The sequence below is a fragment of the Electrona antarctica genome (assembly GCF_951216825.1).
Source record: "Electrona antarctica genome assembly, chromosome: 20".
In the NCBI taxonomy this organism is placed as follows: Eukaryota; Metazoa; Chordata; class Actinopteri; order Myctophiformes; family Myctophidae; genus Electrona; species Electrona antarctica.
The window spans coordinates 15,029,622-15,047,777 of NC_136801.1; the positions used below are offsets into that span (position 1 = coordinate 15,029,622).

The window sequence follows — 18,156 nt, forward strand, 5'->3', positions numbered from 1 at the left end:
AGGCTGTTGAATGGATTCTATTTGATCACAAGATCAGTTCACAACATATAATTATTGTGCTGTCATTTATGAGCATTTTATCACGGGAAATTGTAGGATTTTCATTTTTAATGAAAGTGTAAAGCGAAAAAAAACCTTTTAGCTGTGCAGATCTATTCATTTGGAAATTGGAATCATTTAGATAATAACAGCCCCTAATAAGTGTTTTGAGCCCACGTCTGCTCAATGCATGTTTATGTGGCAATGAACCAACCTCCACTCGTTCATGCAAAGGCCTTATTACGGAGTTCTCCGAGATATACGAGACGCGCTAATTTCACATGCAGGTAGCAGAATTATGAGTTTTCAAGGCCAACGGAAAGTTTCAAAAGAGTTAATGTGAGTGGTTTAGAATAATAACAGCCTTACACAAGCATATTTCTTCGAGTTGGGTAGGAGATGATGGTGATTACGAGTACTATAAGCACTTTGAAATGTTGTCACACTGTTGCATATGAACCTTTGAAACGTAAATGATTATTTCTGAAAGGAAATAATTTGATCCATGCAAATTCCTTAACTTCTTCATACCCGAGCTATGGATGTCTACTACAGCAGTGTTATATACTGTATATTTTGCGTTTTTTTGTGCTATTACATTCAAAGTTGTCAGAGAAAGTTAACATATAACGGAAATTATCGATATCATGTCAATAGCCATGCACAACAAATGAAGACTGCACATCACTGTGCATTCGCAGCCAGAAGGTTGTATCCATGCCAGCCTTGTAATTCTATGCACATTTGGATTGGAGAAAAAAAACAGGGTATTAATTGTGATTTCTAGGCTTGCCCCTGAAAAAGCAGCAATTGTACAGGAAGTGCCTAGTACTCCGTAAACACTAAACAGAGCACCTTTGTGTCACTAATCCAATTCAAATAGCAAAACTTTACAACTACCATGAGAACATAATGGTGAGGAGTTATCTTTTTGATAGGGACCCCCAGAGACAGCCATCCGATCAGCATTCAAGGTGAACAAGTTACCAGAACAGATTTTACTAGACGGGACATTTATACATTCCTCTCATGTACAGAGAGGGGAGTTGTAAGAGCTTTTTTGTCCTTGTGACGGGACCCGACAAACCCCCCTCGGGCACAAAACACACCTGGCAGATACAATCTTTAAAATGGGAACCTCTCGTGTATGGAATACAGCTGGCCTGATTTGTATATATTTTTTTTTTATCCCACAATTTTGTAACCCATGTTTTTCACCCGGTGCCAATTGCCCTAAACTGTAATCCTGGGCGCTACTCTCCCTCTGCCAACATGGGGGGAGCCCTGAACTGAGCTCATGCTTCCTTCAATGCCTGAGGAGTGAGCAGGCCGCTTCTCATCACCTGACAGGGGGGAGTTTCCCCGGTAGGACGTAGCGCGTGGAAGGAACACGTTATTCCAACCAGTTCCCTTCTCCTCCATCAGGATTACTGCATGATTTTTGTGAGGGTACCTACCCTGATTCGTATCTTTATAGAGGTTTAATTAGGCTGCCGTGTTACATGGTCAGATGGGTGGGCTGAATGCATTTTCAGATACTATTTATTATTTATTTTATTTTTTTAAAGATATTTTTTGCGGCTTACGCCTTTTATTGGTTTTTTGAAGGGACAGACAGTAGGCTGACAGGAAACGGGAGAGAGATGGGGGAAGACATGCAGTAAAGGCCGTGTCGGGCTCGGGAGTCGAACCCGCGGCACACTGCGACTGGATTACCAGTCGGGTGCCCAGACGGTTACGCCACCGCCTGGGCGATACTATTTATTTTAATGATCAATCAATGGATTGTGTTCCAGCTTGGATCAATAGAACAAACGTTCCTATTTCCTATTCATCAGTATCACCATGAAAATTATTGTTTCAATATTTTAAAGAAAGATTACCATTAAATGTTTTTTTTTTACATTAATTTTGTAAGATTAATGTTATATTATCAATACAATCTTAAGTGCTTTGCCAATTATTTGGGGGCCCACTTGCAATATCGTCAGGGCCCACCAGTGGGTCCCGGGCCCAGAGGATAAGAATCACTGGCCCTGTGGGTTTCTGTCAGTTTTGATTGAGGAAGCGGTGGTTTGTAAGAAATAAAAGAAAAACATTGCTGGGCTGTGTCTGTAGATGATTTGAAAAACATGTTAATGATGTGTTCTCTCCACTTCTGTTCTGCTACTGTAGCTATGACCTTATCTTTGCCGGGGGACCAGAAGAGATTCTGCGGAAGTTTCAGCAAGCAAATAACCAAGTCCTTTTTGCAGCAGAAGGGCTGCTCTGGCCAGATAAGCGACTAGCTGACAAGTATCCCTCAGTCCGCAGTGGCAAGCGCTACCTCAACTCAGGAGGTAGGTTTCCAATATCAAAAGCATCGTTACCCTCTTCCTATTACTGTGGTAATATTGCTTTGTTTTATTTGCTTTTAAACTGAATGTTGATTTGTTTTTAGCCATGACCCCCTCTCCCTCAAGAGGCCTTGCCTTTTACCAGACTGATGCTGTAATTTTGTAATTAATGAATTTTGTCATTCTGCCTGGTTAAATAAAGTAAAATCGATCAATCGATAAATACAAACAGTACACTTAATATTAGAGGCCTTAATATTAAAAAAAAAAGCACACTAGTGAGGGGCGCTCTTATCATACATCATCATACACCACATTCCGTACTCAGCCAATTATTTGGTACACACAAAACTGGCCAATCAAATCATCACAAATGTGGTACACACAAACACAAATCTGGGCATAGGTCATTTTTTAGATACAAAATCAAAACACATTTTCTCAATTATGGAAACATATGGAACTCATGGACTATGGAGCTCTAGATGCAATGGCCTTAACAATCACAAATTCACACAAAGTGGCAAGGTCACTATCTTGCAATCTCTTTCAGTGTCTGAATTACTGCTTTCCTTGTGGTCACAAGTCTTTGTCTGATCAGAGGCTGACTTTGGCATTTAATTTCATTGGCCTGACATGCCTATTTGTGTTGGCCCCCCAATGTTCCACAGATTGCATAAAATTGTAGGTTTTGTTTGTGTCCCTAAGGCTACCGCCCAAGTAGCTGCTGGGGTCAGTGTTTTCACATTTCTGGCTCTACATTGTCACAGAGAGCACAGTATTTATACAAGTCAAGAAGAGTTGTGTGTGAAGCACTTGTGTGTCTGTGCCTGTAGCCAAACAAAAGGAGTAAAGGACAGACTGAGCAACTGAGCATAGTTGATTTTTGACAGGGCTGCTGACCTCACATTTGATGCTGTTGCACCTTGACTAGCATGGTTTAAGCCACTCCAGTTTACTCAGCACAGGCAAACCACACATTTGCAAACTCCTGAAGAGTGTTTCATAAAGTCTGTAAAATCTGTTTGTAAAAATCGATGGAAATCGTGTAATGAAAAAAAAAAAAAAAAAAAAAAACAGGCAAACACTTGAAATGTTATATGGGAGGTTTTGATTTTGGATGAAAAATATGTGGTGGTGGGTGGGTGGGGCCAACACATTGGGGGGAGGAAGGGCTGTCATTTATGAATTAAATTATGTGCATGTTAAAATGCTCCATTCACCTTTTCAACCTGGTATGTGACCTTTCCAGTCACATACCATTTAGGCTATGTCATATCTATCCTACAGTTCGTGTTTACAGTGTCTGAGGCTTTTTTAATGACGGGACCCAAAAAGTGCACAGACCAACAACATAGCCAAACCCGGCAATTTTCTGCTGCGGTCGATGTGCTTGAGCAAGAGAGGATATATGGGAAAACTGCAGTAGATGTTGCTGTGAGAATGAGAATGTATAGTAAAGAGGATATGTGAGATTCTACGCTGTCGCAGAAGCTTGGCTACTGGCTAGCTGTGAGTTCTCAGTCATTTGTGGAGATTGCAGCTTCCCACTGGTGCCCATTGTTGCTCCCCCCTGTGGTCTGTGGGAAGAATGTTGCTGCCCAGTGTTCATTTATCAAAGATTATTGCCAAAACTCACACTTTCCGGAAGGCTCTTGGCTCACTGCCAGGGTGAAGTCTTGAAAGCAAAAGAACATATTTCATTGCAGACAGACACAGAAAGTCTGGCTAAGATGTAGGCTACTGTACTGTATATGCCCTTGTAAAAGTCACTTCTTTCACCCTATACTTACAGTTGGACATATTTTCTTAACAGTTTGAAATGCATTTAACACTGTATGGTATAATTTTCAGGTATAATTGGCTACGCTCCATACATAAACAAAATAGTTTCACAGTGGAACCTCCATGACAATGATGATGACCAGCTCTTCTATACCAAAATATATCTGGATCCATTGCAAAGGGTAAGAATGTTGGGTAGCATACAACAGCTATATTGTAATGTACACTGTTTTAGCAGCTCAGCTATAGCCTAGATAGCCAACCACATACACTTCTAAAACAGCTGAAAACACCTCTCCGTAGCAAACAAGCAAACCACAGGCAAGATATTAGGTGACCAGCTGTTTCATGTCTCTTATTTATTTTTAAATATATATATTTTTTCCAGATGTCTCTGAATTTGAGTTTGGATCACAAGTGCCAGATTTTCCAGAACCTCAACGGAGCCATTGGTAAGTAACCACGACAAATTGATCTCACTGTGGTCTCGTTTTTATAATCTTGTTGTTGGACCACATTAAACTTTTTATTTATGCATTTATTTCATTAATCTACGAAAGATTATGTTTTTATAGTGCCTAAGGGCCTGGTAATGCAGTATATCATAGTGAACCAATAAAAAAACCCACGGGAACGGCAAGAAGATTTGTAGAACCTGGCCTGATCTCCAAAATGTTCCTGTCTTGGCAGATGAAGTGCTCCTCAAGTTTGGAACAGACCGAGTGAGAGTAAGAAACACAGTGTACGACACCCTGCCAGTGGTAGTCCATGGCAACGGAAACAGCAAAGTGAGTAATGATGCCCCAGGCACACCTTATACTGTACATCATCAGTATATGAAAAATATCACATTTGCATCATGGTCTACCTGGACAGAACCACACCCACATCCAGCTGCATGATTTATTCATAGTCTGTTTTTGGCTTTTATGTTTGAATTCTTCAGCATTTGCAGCTGTTGCTGCTTTCCAGCAATAACTGCAGAAGAAATAAGCACATTCCTAATAATGACCTGGTCTACTCACTCTACTGTATGCCTTAAGAATTACATCCAACATGCATTCGTTGGAAGAAGAAAACAAAGAATTCTTTGGAACTTGGTTACTCAGTAGATGAGCAAGAGGCCTGGTTTAAAAATGTAGCTATACTGTGCCTCTCTCACTCTCTCTATTCCCATTTATATAGTGCAAAGCCCAAAGCAGGATGTCTGTGAGATACAGTAATCATTCTCCAGAGAGTCTTGGCTGGCCTATTTTCCTAATCCAATTCCTCCCCCACTCCTCCCCCCCCCCCCCCCCCTCTCACGTTCCCACTCGACCACTAGCGACTGTTTCTGGTCTTGCGTAGTAATGAACCCTAGCCGCTGGCGCATCATGGAACCAGCTTCCCCAGAGAGCTTCCACATCTGCAGCTGTCGTGCTTAACGACAGATCACAGAATGTGGATCCCCAGCTGTCCACTTGTTCTGGTGTCTAACCCTCGCAGGAAGGCTAGCTGGATCTTCGCAATGGGCGAACATCCTGAAAACTCAACTGCTGTTTTATCAGTCTATAAAACTGCACTTGTGCAATGCCTAGAAAATGTACAAGCAGCCGTGAAGAAGAGTCAGCAAGTTATTACTTTGGATGAAGACTGCAGTCTGCCTTGGAAGTTTTTCCCTCTACAGTTGTAAAGTTGTAACATTTTACAGCTGGTGATTTGATGTCCCTCACCTCTCACATATCACTAGCAGCTAACATTTGTGTAAACATAAGGGACAATTTAGGACTTTAGTAGTACTGACATTCAGTGTATATATGGGATTCTGGTAATACTTTTCTAGGATTATCTTGAATTGGTTGCATCTAGAAACAATTATCTCCACCAGACGGCCAGACTGCATGGGCGGTTTTCGCTGTGGGTAATGTGTGTGTATATGTCACATACTGCTAATCTCACAAACTACAGGACCAATCAACGCCAAACTCTTTAAACGCCCTGCCAGTAGGCCAATTAAGGGAGACACCACCCGAATATTTTTTGACAACAAAAATCAATGACAACAATGTATTTAATGTTTTTGAATGCATTACCTCATGCCCACCGTCCCTCCAGAGTGCAATGCAATAAGGAGAGACATGTGCTTCCCCCGAGAGTTAATACAAGTGATTATATTGGCTATATATAAATAAGGTACAGTGTATTATGTGATGCCGTCATTGCCTGTACCTTCAGTTCGTGTGTCCTGTCATGAGCCCAGTGTTGAATTGTTTTCGATGGGATTTTTACATCCTTACGGTATGCAAAAATGCCAGAGGCAGGACTAGGCACTGAGGCGTGCATGTTTGCCATTTTCATCTGAATTGAATGGAATGGAATGAAGTGGAATTTTACGCTCATCACTATCACTTTTTACCCAACTGTCCAGTCACAGTGAAGGAGGGCCCGGACAAACACCACAAAATGAAATGGTTCTTATTTCACTATTATCAGCAAATAAATACAATTGCATTATATTAGCTATATTCATCATGGAGTTGTTTTTTCTTAAATGCATACATACTAATATATTACCATTAAAAATGCACAAGTTGTAGTACAGCAACACGCATAGCTCAAGCCCACAGCTGCAGCAGACAAGCAGGGACAATATAGACATCCGGTGGCCATTTCTGGCAGCCTGCCTTGTCTGTAAACAATCTATAGCAGGGTTCCCCAATAGGCGGCCCGCAAGGGGGGGGGGGGGGTCCCAGATATAAATGGCATTAAATGGGGGTCTAAAAATGAATCAGGGCAAGACCTCGACCTCACGCGTGCAGACTCGGCCCCCAGCCTGGTACCCTAGTCAAAATATGGCCCTTGAGGAAAATTAATTGGGGAACCCTGATGTATAGTCTACTGTGTATCAACATCATCATTATAATGTTCCCCAATAAAGGTCTATTTGGATACATTTGAACTCTGAGTTAAATTAACATTGAGGATTTATTGTCTCTAATGACACACACAAGAAAGACTTTTGTATGTCTACAAGGCAACAGCTGCGTAAGAGAAGAAGGCCTCCCTGAAGTCCTGCGCACGCACACGCACACGCACACACACACACACACACACACACACACACACACAAATGTATCTGTCCAGGCCCAGGTTCTATACACAAGATTAGGATTCCAATCAGAAACATGCAGTTTTATTTTTTGGCACCTTCTCTGCATTATAAATTGTACATAACTAACATATTAACTATGGCATCTCAATATGAATATTTGTGAGGGGATATTTCAAAAGAAAAGGGCAATGGACATTCAAGGACTGTACAGTATGCCATTTATGCCTTGCATACTAAATACAAAGCAGAGAGATGAGAACAGACTTCTGAAGAAAAAGAATAATTACAGTCCAGTTTGTCTACATAATTGACTCAGGCAGACATTTATGGCTTCTAGTCTTGACCAGCATAATGTCTGTCTGGCCATCCCACATCCCTACTGTAAATCACTTGAGTAAATGACTATGGCAAGTGTCAGTGACCAAGCCAGGACTTTCCATATGTATTCATATGGTGAAATGAGCACCACTGACGCCAAACAAACAATAAGGCAGTTGCTTGTGTCTACTTCAGTACTTCAATTACGTTTCCTGGATGACCAACCATTTGCCTGCTCTGTCTTTTGTTACCCTTGCAGATTTACTTGAATTACTTGGCCAACTATATCCCCAATGCCTGGAACTATGAGAATGGCTGCAGTGTCTGTGATGACAATATGCTGGACTTGTCTCAGCTCAAAGTAAGTGAATAATACCAATTTTCCACTCTATTCTCCCTTTGCAGTCTGACAATTATGCTTTGGAAGAATTCTCCCAAACCTCTCTGTAGACAAACATACTGTAAGACAGTCTTTTTGTATGTAAATAGAGTCCAAAAGCTAAGCACACACAACTCAACAAAAAATACACAGGTGCTGAATACAAATAGGTACAGCGGAAAAGAAAGGAAGTCTGCACAGTCTGTTCTGTAGCTCCCAGTTTTATTTTATTTTAAGGGACAACGTTTCGACCGAACGCATCAGACTTTCAGACTTGAAGACCCACACGGGTGGAAAATGTTGCTTAAAATATAGTAAACCCTTTTCTGGAGCTACAGAACAGTGTGCAGACTTCCCTTCTTCTCCGGCCTTCTTGTATGTCTCATCAATCCATCAGTGAAATGTCTTGCACAAACAGAAGTTTGTCCCATTTCAATAAGTGAGATTACACCAGATTTGTAATGCGCACACTCCTGATCCAGCAATAACAGGTCGTGCACCCTCCAAACCGTTTGGACCCTTATTAAAGGAGCGTTAAGTACCAGTAGTGCTACTTGGGGAAGAGGAAGCTGTGTGCTGCAGTGCAGGATATGGCTTTTGGGGTTTTTGGAAAGGCTTATTTAAAGGGGTGTCACTGTCGACCAGGATGCTTTTTAGTGGGCTCCTTAGTATGGGATTTGTCCACAATGGTGAGTTACAGCGGTCATGTGGAAATTATGTCAGAGAGTTCAGCCAAGCCTGGCAATGTATAGACACAGCCGCAACTGTATCTTTGGCTGTCAGAAATATGCTGCCTGCCTTTCCCTTGTATGGTTATGTCTTATTCAAACACTATTAAGTCATGCACAAGGACAAGAAATGAGGACGAAGCGGGGTTGTATAGGACATGAAATTCATATAAAAATCCTTGACATGGCAAATCAATATTGAATCTCCATGGCTGCACGTAGTCGACACTTTCTGCAAACCTGCGAGCCCCATGAATGGCCTTGTGTGTCAGGAGTGCAGTTGGAGCCGATTCAATACAAACCTAACCTTATAAATGGAATCTCTGTGAAAGCGGCTCTCACTGACCTTCCAGACGCAGCACAGAACACATGCTGTTTCATGATAATGGCAAAGGCTGTTTGGTGAAGATATTTGCTTTTTGTTATGCCACTCAATAGCAGACTCTAGCAGCAGAGGGTGGGGGGATTCTGGGAGATTGGGGAAACAGACGGGATAAAGCCTGGGTCATTGGCACAGCGTACACTATGGAGTAGACACGGGGCCTTAGCACAGACTCCAGATTCCTGACCCAATATAATAAAGGGCAAAGGCCTTTCCGTCTGTGAGACACGTCAGCCAGACCCCTTGTCTCTTGGTTTTTGTCTTTCTTTTCTTCCCCCCCCGTCAGTAATGATTGAGGTTTTAGGCACAAGGCTTGATGTTTTCATGAGCGCCCTTCTCTCTCTGCTCCCCGCCCTCTTTGCAGTTATTTTCCCCTGCTGCCTGTCAGTAACAATTTAATGCTAGCCGGACCCATGGGTGAAACTGCCCCCTCTTTCGCCTCAAGCATGGTCATTGTGGAGCTCACAAATTAGACGGTTCCAGTCGGGGCCTTTTTCATCCCTGGTCCAGACTTTGTGCTGTGAACTGGTCAAGGGGATCATAAGGCCAGGCTGAGCTGTGTGGGCTGCAGCAGTGTGTCTGTGTGTCATGGGAAAAAGGCATTCTCTTCTGCTACTTTCTCTCGCTCTCTCCATTTCCTACAATCCCTACTCTCCAAGGGACCAGTTTTACGACTATATGTGTATCTGTATTAATACAATGTAGCAAATTATCAAAACAATATTTAGTAGTTAGATTTATAATTGTGTTTATTTATTTATTTTTTCAATCCGACAAACCATACATTGCTTTACATCCCCTAGATACTACCATCTGCTTTTCAGAATCTAATCTGGATATTCTCACACACACACACACACACACACACACACACACACACACACACACACACACACACACACACACACACACACACACACACACACACACACACACACACACACACACACACACACACACACACACACACACACACACACACACACACACACACACACACACACACACACACACACACACACGGCTAGATCTCACAGAATTGGAACCAGATCAGTGACACCATTAGAAATGCCAACGACAGTCAATATTAGTGTGTGTGGCAGTGCTGCTCTTCTGTGTCCCAGCTGGTGCAAGGTAAACCACAGTACACCAAAACATAGATTTTGAGCTGAGAAAGCACACCAGGATACTATTGGCACCATTTTATTAACAAATGAAAACTATGAGCCAACATGTTTCTTATGTTGCTTCATCAGATTAATGCTGTGTTTGAGTGTTCGCGGATTTACGCTACATCGTTCATGCTACGCAGCAAAAGTATCCTCTACAAGTAAACAATGCCTTAAAGAACGTCACTGATTTGTTTATGTCTGAGGTGAAATATAAAGACGGCCTTGATGTATGTTAAACAGAATGCCATTAACAGAGGTGTGTTGTTTGGACTAATACAAATCCATTTCTCACCATGTCTAAACAGGAATATCCCAGTGTGTTGGTGGGGGTGTTCATCGAACAGCCGACCCCTTTCCTTCCTGAGTTCTTCCAGCGACTGCTGAGCCTAGACTACCCCCGAGATAAACTCAACATTTTTATCCACAACAATGTGAGTATATGCAGCTGCTTGTCAGTGGTGGAACAAGTACTCTGATGTTTTGCTCTACAGTAAAAGTATGAAAAACCTCAACATATAAATACTCTGACTGTTACAAGTAAAAGTCCTGAATTCAGAATTTGATTCTATTAAAAGTATAAAGGCATTGGCATCAGAATATACAACAGCACAAAGGTAAATTGAGAGCCTGTAGTGTACCTTTTCTTTTTTCAAAATGCTAAACTATAAAATAGGGCTGATTATGGAAGAATTAAAAAAATGGTAAAAACCAGTATACGCACTAAATAGTTAACATATCTTTACCACTAAAGCTATTATGGAATTATTACCTTATATATTGAGTGAATAGGTAATCATAGGGGAAAATTATATTTACGCACGCACGCACGCTCCAGGTGCGACATTGCCCTGATTGCTCAGTGCTGAGTAACAGACGGTTGTCATGGTGATAGACCAACAAGGCCAGATAAAGAAAAGAAGGAGGATGTGCCTTGATAACACAGGCCAGCATGGACCCATACGAGCTTGTAGGTCTGCTTTTTTTGAAAAATCGTGAAAATATTTATTTCAGAAAACTGGAGGATTTAGAATATTTTTTTTTAATTTTGAGGTCAGGCCAAAATGGGTTAAAGTATTTGTTGTTATGTTGTGAGTTACTTCAGAGATGTGTGGAGTATGGAAAAATACAAGAGTAATGTACCTGTAAAAGTATTTCAAAATTGTACTTAAGTATACAGTACTTGAGACAGCCACCACTGTCTGCTGCCACGTAAAGTAGTTATCAATGTTTTCGGATACGTGTCTCAACCATTACCATTGGCTCTGTCTTGCAGGAGGTTTACCATGAGAAACACATCCAGAGGTTTTGGGAGGAGAACAGGAATGCATTCAGCAGCTTCAAGGTCGTCGGACCAGAGGAAAATCTGAGCCAAGGGGAGGCCAGGAACATGGGAATGTACGTGCAGTGCACCTCTCTCTCCTAAATGTACCGTCACCACACAGATTCTGCATCTCTGGCTGGCTGGCTTGCAGGCAGCACGAGACAACACTGATTAATCCAAATTACGTTTTGCATGAATGACTTCATGAATGTCTGAAGGGGCTACTGAGCAAAATTAATGAAAATTAGCTTGGTGAAATTACTTTTGAATTGTACTTCTACATTGCTTTCTGCAGTGGGTATTTATGCGTGTGCAGTGTAGAGTACAGAAAACGTCCATTTCTCTCATTTACAGCATGGTGTAATGCAGTTTCAAATTTCTTTGCCTTTGTTTTTTTTTTACTATTTTGAAAAACATTTTAAACTAGCCGATCTACATCGACACGTTGTGAGCTTGTACAGTAGATTGGCTATTTGAACTATTCAAAAATTATTTTCCAAAAAGGCAAGTTTAGGAATAAGGGGTATAATAAGGCACTGCCGAAAATAGGTCTAAATGCCAGTCTGCCACCACATGCAGTTTCTCTCTCTCAGTTCCTCCTGACCTGCAGGTGTTCATTGTAAACATAGGAATCAATGCCACATGTGACTGCAATGGCTGCTCCCCAGACTGCTTATGTCTTTGTGTTGCTACGACACAGAACTTATTATGTCATACACACATACTGTACCAGGCGCGCATGCACGCATGCACGCATGCACACACACACACACACACACACACACACACACACACACACACACACACACACACACACACACACACACACACACACACGCACACGCACACGCACACGCACACGCACGCGCACACGCTCCAAGTGCGACATTGCCCTGATTGCTCAGTGCTGAGTAACAGACGGTTGTCATGGTGATAGACCAACAAGGCCAGATAAAGAAAAGAAGGAGGATGTGCCTTGATAACACAGGCCAGCATGGACCCATAATGATGGGTTTATCAAGCAGCCTGTAATCTCCTACTGTGCATTATCCTCCAGAAGCTCAAAGACATTCATTGTGGGGAGCTATCTCTGTAATTCAGCTGTTTATACTGAAGGATCTAATAATTTCCAACTTGTTACAGTGATTATTCTTAAGTATTTGATTGACTAGTAGATCTGCCTGGCATGAGTAGGGCCTGTATAATAATCATTACGGTACTTTACTTTCCCTGCCTGCGTCTCTTCTTATGCTTCCATTAGGGATCTTTGTCGCAAGGACACCGGATGTGACTTCTACTACAGCATAGATTCAGACGTGATGCTGACCAACCGGCAGACACTGAAGGCCCTCATTGAGCAGAACAGGTACAGACATACAGTATACTGCAGGAACCTCCTCCACGAAGCCTGCCTAGTTGTTTTGCCTGTGAGACTTTTATTTCACAAGTGGCAAAGCCACAGAAACATTACAGCCAAGGGAATTGGAGGGTTAAAAATAAGCGATTCTGGCTTCCTGTTTTTGCCCGGCCGCATGGAAACAGTGAAAAGCCCTGTTGCACTTAGCTTGAAATGCCACTTAGTTCACGTTATACAAAAAACAAACATTTGCTGCCTTGTTTTTTTTTTTTGCCTCATGATTTTGAGAGCGTTCCTATAAACCAGATGTCTTTGTGGCCGTGGCAGTGTTGTGACATGCTGGACCAATGGAGACGCACGGCAAAAGCCAGTGCATGGGTATTTAAAGACGCGCCTGGGAATTCTCTGCTGGCACACACATTGTGGGAGGGATTTGTACTGTATTGTAATGCATTTGGGTATCAATGAACACCATAATTTACGCTACATGTATTTTCAATACCTTTTCATCACGATAGCGAAATTCCTTTCAACGTGGTTTGGGTAGTGGAGAGGTTCTGCCCATCCTTTTCCCATGCAAAATCACAGAAATGAACCAAATTCAGTTTAAGGCACGGCATCGTACAGTTGGGCCCGAGTTCATTTCCAGTACAACACAATATCACTGATGTTGTCACCATTCTGTCACGTACTTGGCAATGTTTGTAACCCAGTGTGGGCGTGACGTTTACATGCAGCATGACTTTTAGACCACTAAAGAACCCGGCACATTTTGATGACTGGCTGCCTGTGAAATTTCGCTTGGTTTTATCCATTCTGACAGAATTACCCCGTCTCCTCTCTTGACGTTCTCTTCCCTTACAGAAAAATAATTGGTCCCCTTGTCACTCGGCATGGTAAACTGTGGTCCAACTTCTGGGGAGCCTTGAGTCTGGATGGTTATTACGCCCGCTCTGAAGACTACGTCGACATTGTGCAGAGCAAACGTGTGTAAGTCATGACAGAGAGGCCTCAACATATTTTCTTACGCCATTTTCTTTCTTGCAGCTTCCATGATGTAAGCTTGTGTATCTAAAATGATCATTTAAATATTGTACATGTTACCCAGCAATGTTACGGAAAGCTTTGGTGTAAAACAACAAAAAGGCCATTCATCACAACCACTCTAAATATCTTTTTTGCAAAGTCACTATCCCACTTCTAATATGCGTGTAAATATAAAACCACCAAGACAACGACAGAAGATCATATTTCAAGTCCAGTGGCTCCTAACCTTTTCTGGATCAGAGCCCACTTGAAAATCTTGAAAGCGCTCATGGCCCACCCATCTGAACACGACATGTATTATTTAATATTACAATTAATTCTTTTGAATGCACCGGCGATTTATTGAGACTTTTGGGAGCGTTCTCAATAATGTAAATATAATCCTTTATTTTGGAGTGCTGCTTTTTCCACTTCGGTGGTATTTGAGGTTAGTTATATTCATAGCTGAGCACCCACTGTCTAAACAAAAAGGAAGCTCTCCGGCTTGATTCTTACTTTCTATATCCTCCCCGAACGGCACTAGACCAGACCCTGTGGTCACGGATGACATGTTGAGTATAACAAAGGCTCCTCCACAACGCTAGAAAGAATATGAATTATGGTCAACGTTCTAAAATAAAGCCCTTCTTTCTTGTTTCTCTAGGGGTGTATGGAACATTCCATACATGGCACACACATATCTTATAAAGGGCGAGGTGTTGCGGAATGAACTGAAGGAGAGGAACTATTTTATTTTAGAGAAACTGGACCCGGACATGTCTCTGTGCAGAAACGCCAGGGAAATGGTAAGAAGGCTCTGCCATAATCCTGGGGGGATTTATGTGTCTCATCTAAGACTGGTGATGTATGTTGATATTACAGTGTATTTAATATGAATGTACTGCGAAGGAATGTTACAGTATAAACATGGCTGCATGTGGACCCAGTCCATTAAAATCATGGCCTCTGGCTCTAGAAAGCAGAATTATGTATTTTCTTTTTACACACAGCGCTGTTATACATTAGGATCGATACAATGTCTGTTAATGCTGAAAAACAATCTATAGCTCTACCGTGATGAAATGCTGGCAAGTATGTGCAATTTGAAATGTGTTCCTTGTCTATCGTCAAGGCATGATCTTCTTCCGTTTATGACAGCCTCTGTGGTGTGTGTTGAGGTTCTCCCTGCTCCACTCGTGTCCAGTCCTCTTCCACTTTCCTCTTTGTCACGTGAACAGCACAAGCAGCTGCGATGTCTGATTGGCTGCTAAAATGGCGTTTATTGTTTAGTTTAGTTTTGTTTGTTCCGTGTCTCCCCGCCATGACCTTGGAATGTTGACCTCTCAACCACTCTGCATCCAGCTCTGCTTTGTCTCGTTCACATGTCATCTGTCTATACCCCACACACCCCACACCCCCCCCTCCCAGCATGTGTCGCTTAATAACCAAATATATCAACCGAAAATATACCGCTTCAGAGGGAATCTTGCTTTTCTTTTTCCACGTGCACACATTTTCTCCTCCTCCTGGGTTGCTCTGTATGTGACATACAGTATTCTTTGGCCTCCTCCCTCTGCCTCCGTGAAGACATGTTACATTGTTTACAATGGTGCTTTTCCTCCATTTTAGACCAGTCACAGAGAAAAAGACTCCCCTTCTCCGGAATCATTCCATATGCTCAGGTCCCCACAGGTCTACATTTGTTTTGATTATTCTATTTTCTTCTATGTCCATTTCCAATGGGTGCACACGATCAAAAAAAGCCATTCAAATTGTATGGTAAAAAGAAGGGGAAAAAAAGTCAGCATAATATACTGTACACTAACGTAGCCTAGTAAAATATTGCTGAATTTGATGAAAACCTTGGAATATTGAACAACGCTCATGGGTAGGTTTCAGACTATACGATAATCTTATTTTGAAACTCCCATGTGGAATACTCCTTCACATGGGATAGATATTAGAATAAACATCTCGATTTGAGTGCCGTCTAGCATTCAGGAAGTCTGGCAAACCCTTTGGAAATCGATGTTCACCAACTGCCTGTGATAATAAGTTAAATCCTCAAGACTATGAATGTTTTATTTCTTCCTTTTGGCGCAAGGAGCCACCCATTTTCGCTGGAACGTAGGAAGGTGCGAGACCATTGAGAGCTTTATAAACAAGTAAAATAATTTTAAAATCAACCGGAAGCCAATGCAGTGAAGCTAAAACTGGAGTAATACTCATCTTAGTTTTAGTTAAAACTCTGGCTGCCGCATTTTGGACAAGTTGTAATCTCTGAGTTGTTTACTCTGGCAGTCCAGAAAAAAGTGCATTGCAGTAAAAAAAAAAAAAAAAAAAGACTAGGAGGCAAAAGACGAAGAGATGCAGTCAGTGTCCACATGCAAGTCCCTGCCTTGCTTTTAACCCCCCACCCCCACCAGACACGCGCACACACACACACACACACACTACATAAGCAGCTGCGCTCTCCCAAACACCGACTAATCTCAGACTAGGCTCCGACAACATTCTTTCCCACTCATTGACTCCTCCATCTGGTCTGAATTGCATTCTGAAATAGAATAAATTATGATTTGAGGTCATCACATTTTTAGCATATAAGGTGGGAAGGAACTAATAATAATAATACAAAGTTTTCTATAATCTGTATTTCCGTATGCCACTTTAGAAAGCCTAGTCTGATAATGAGTCCAAATGCCTCTACCCCACACCCAAACACCCTGACCTTGCTTCACTGGATTGGGAATACAGTATCATTCCTGGATTTGCACTGTCCCAAGCTACCAAGCAACCATGTTCTCCTGTCCTTCCGCCTGGCCTGACCCTCACCCTCCAGCACCCTGGTCCTGGCTCCAGGCCACCAAACCCTCCACAGTCTGACTGACTCCCCATAAATAATCTTAGATTATTTATTTGTGACTTTATGGTTGTGAACTTTGATTTCCAAATCTGATTTCAGTGTGACAAAACACACTAAAATCACTTCACTTTAGTGAAACTGTGCAATCAAACTTCTTAATTTTGTTTTAGCTCAGTTTTCTGTGCACTTCCAATGTCAACTCTTTTTCATCGATAGATGTTCTCAAAGCATAAACAATCGCTGTAATTACCGTGGAGCTGCATGCATTTGAAAGTTATATATTGACTGCATAACAATGCAGTCTTTTTGAAACAGCAAATGATGTCTTGGAACTAACTGAAATGTTCTCCATCTACTCCAGGGAGTCTTCATGTACATAACAAACCGTCATGAGTTTGGAAGGATCATTTCCACTGCCAATTATAACATTTCGCATTATAACAATGACTTGTGGCAGATATACGAAAACCCAACGGTAAGTCACTCATTATAATCTCCCATCATCCCGTAACAAAATTAAAAGAAAACCCATGATAAATTAGCTGCGATAAACAGCAGCCACCAGTGAAGATTATTAGCTGCAATAAACTAGACTACAGATGTCAGGCGATTGTGAAATCAAGACTACATAATGGACTCCATTACTGATAAGGCTGTGATTTGTATCCTATCCTGTCAGGGCCTGCCTCGCTAGCGAGAGAGGATTAACATTGTGGTATGCAGGTCAACAGAACACTGCCCACTAATCCCAATGTTCTTTTGCCCCACAGGACTGGAAGGAAAAATACATCCACCGCAACTACAGCCGTATCTTCACAGAGAATTTCATGGAAGAGGTGTGTGTGTGTGTGTGTGTGTGTGTGTGTGTGTGTGTGTGTGTGTGTGTGTGTGTGTGTGTGTGTGTGTGTGTGTGTGTGTGTGTGTGTTCCACATGAACATCAAACGTCAAATTGGGTACAAAATGAGTATTACTCTTTTTTCCCCCAAGTCCGTATATACTGTATACATAACATTGGTCCGGTTCCTATAGCAACGCCCCACCATTACAACTATGGGATTGAAAATATATTCACAGTGCAAAGCAGATTTTCAAACCTCCATAAATCGGATTTTAGGATCGCTGTCCTTGGTGGATTTTCTGCCATCCACATTTCGGATTTAATTTGTGCCTTTGTACCGCGACGCTGCCGCCATGTAAAAGCTTCTGACGAAAGGTAAAGAGTGTGTGCTTGTTCCAATGCCGCTAGAGTGTGTGTAGCGAGGGTGTGTGGGGGGCGGTTGGGGGGCAAACTGCGTCTTTTAAAGTGAACGCGTATGCTGGCACCTGGAACTGGGGTTTATGCTAACGGCTAGCGG

At 42.0% G+C, this 18,156-nt stretch overlaps 1 protein-coding gene and 1 long non-coding RNA gene across 4 annotated transcripts in view; one reads left to right on the forward strand and one right to left on the reverse strand.

The window, feature by feature from the left end:
• Positions 1-18,156, reverse strand: part of LOC306912730 — a 128,549-nt gene that overhangs the window by 27,732 nt on the left and 82,661 nt on the right. The gene's annotated exons all lie outside the window — the stretch shown is intronic.
• The window catches only part of plod2 (procollagen-lysine, 2-oxoglutarate 5-dioxygenase 2), a 41,631-nt gene that overhangs the window by 19,126 nt on the left and 4,349 nt on the right, over positions 1-18,156 (forward strand). For 2 of the 3 annotated variants that reach the window (XM_079489171.1, XM_079489172.1), the window contains exons 4-16: positions 2,215-2,378; positions 4,230-4,342; positions 4,549-4,612; positions 4,851-4,948; positions 7,829-7,930; positions 10,536-10,661; positions 11,504-11,625; positions 12,813-12,917; positions 13,773-13,898; positions 14,599-14,740; positions 15,564-15,626; positions 17,162-17,275; positions 17,571-17,636. In XM_079489171.1, the coding sequence (XP_079345297.1) occupies positions 2,215-2,378; positions 4,230-4,342; positions 4,549-4,612; positions 4,851-4,948; positions 7,829-7,930; positions 10,536-10,661; positions 11,504-11,625; positions 12,813-12,917; positions 13,773-13,898; positions 14,599-14,740; positions 15,564-15,626; positions 17,162-17,275; positions 17,571-17,636 (1,405 nt within the window). The remainder of the gene's footprint in view (positions 1-2,214; positions 2,379-4,229; positions 4,343-4,548; positions 4,613-4,850; positions 4,949-7,828; positions 7,931-10,535; positions 10,662-11,503; positions 11,626-12,812; positions 12,918-13,772; positions 13,899-14,598; positions 14,741-15,563; positions 15,627-17,161; positions 17,276-17,570; positions 17,637-18,156) is intronic. The other variant, XM_079489173.1, reaches the window with a different exon arrangement.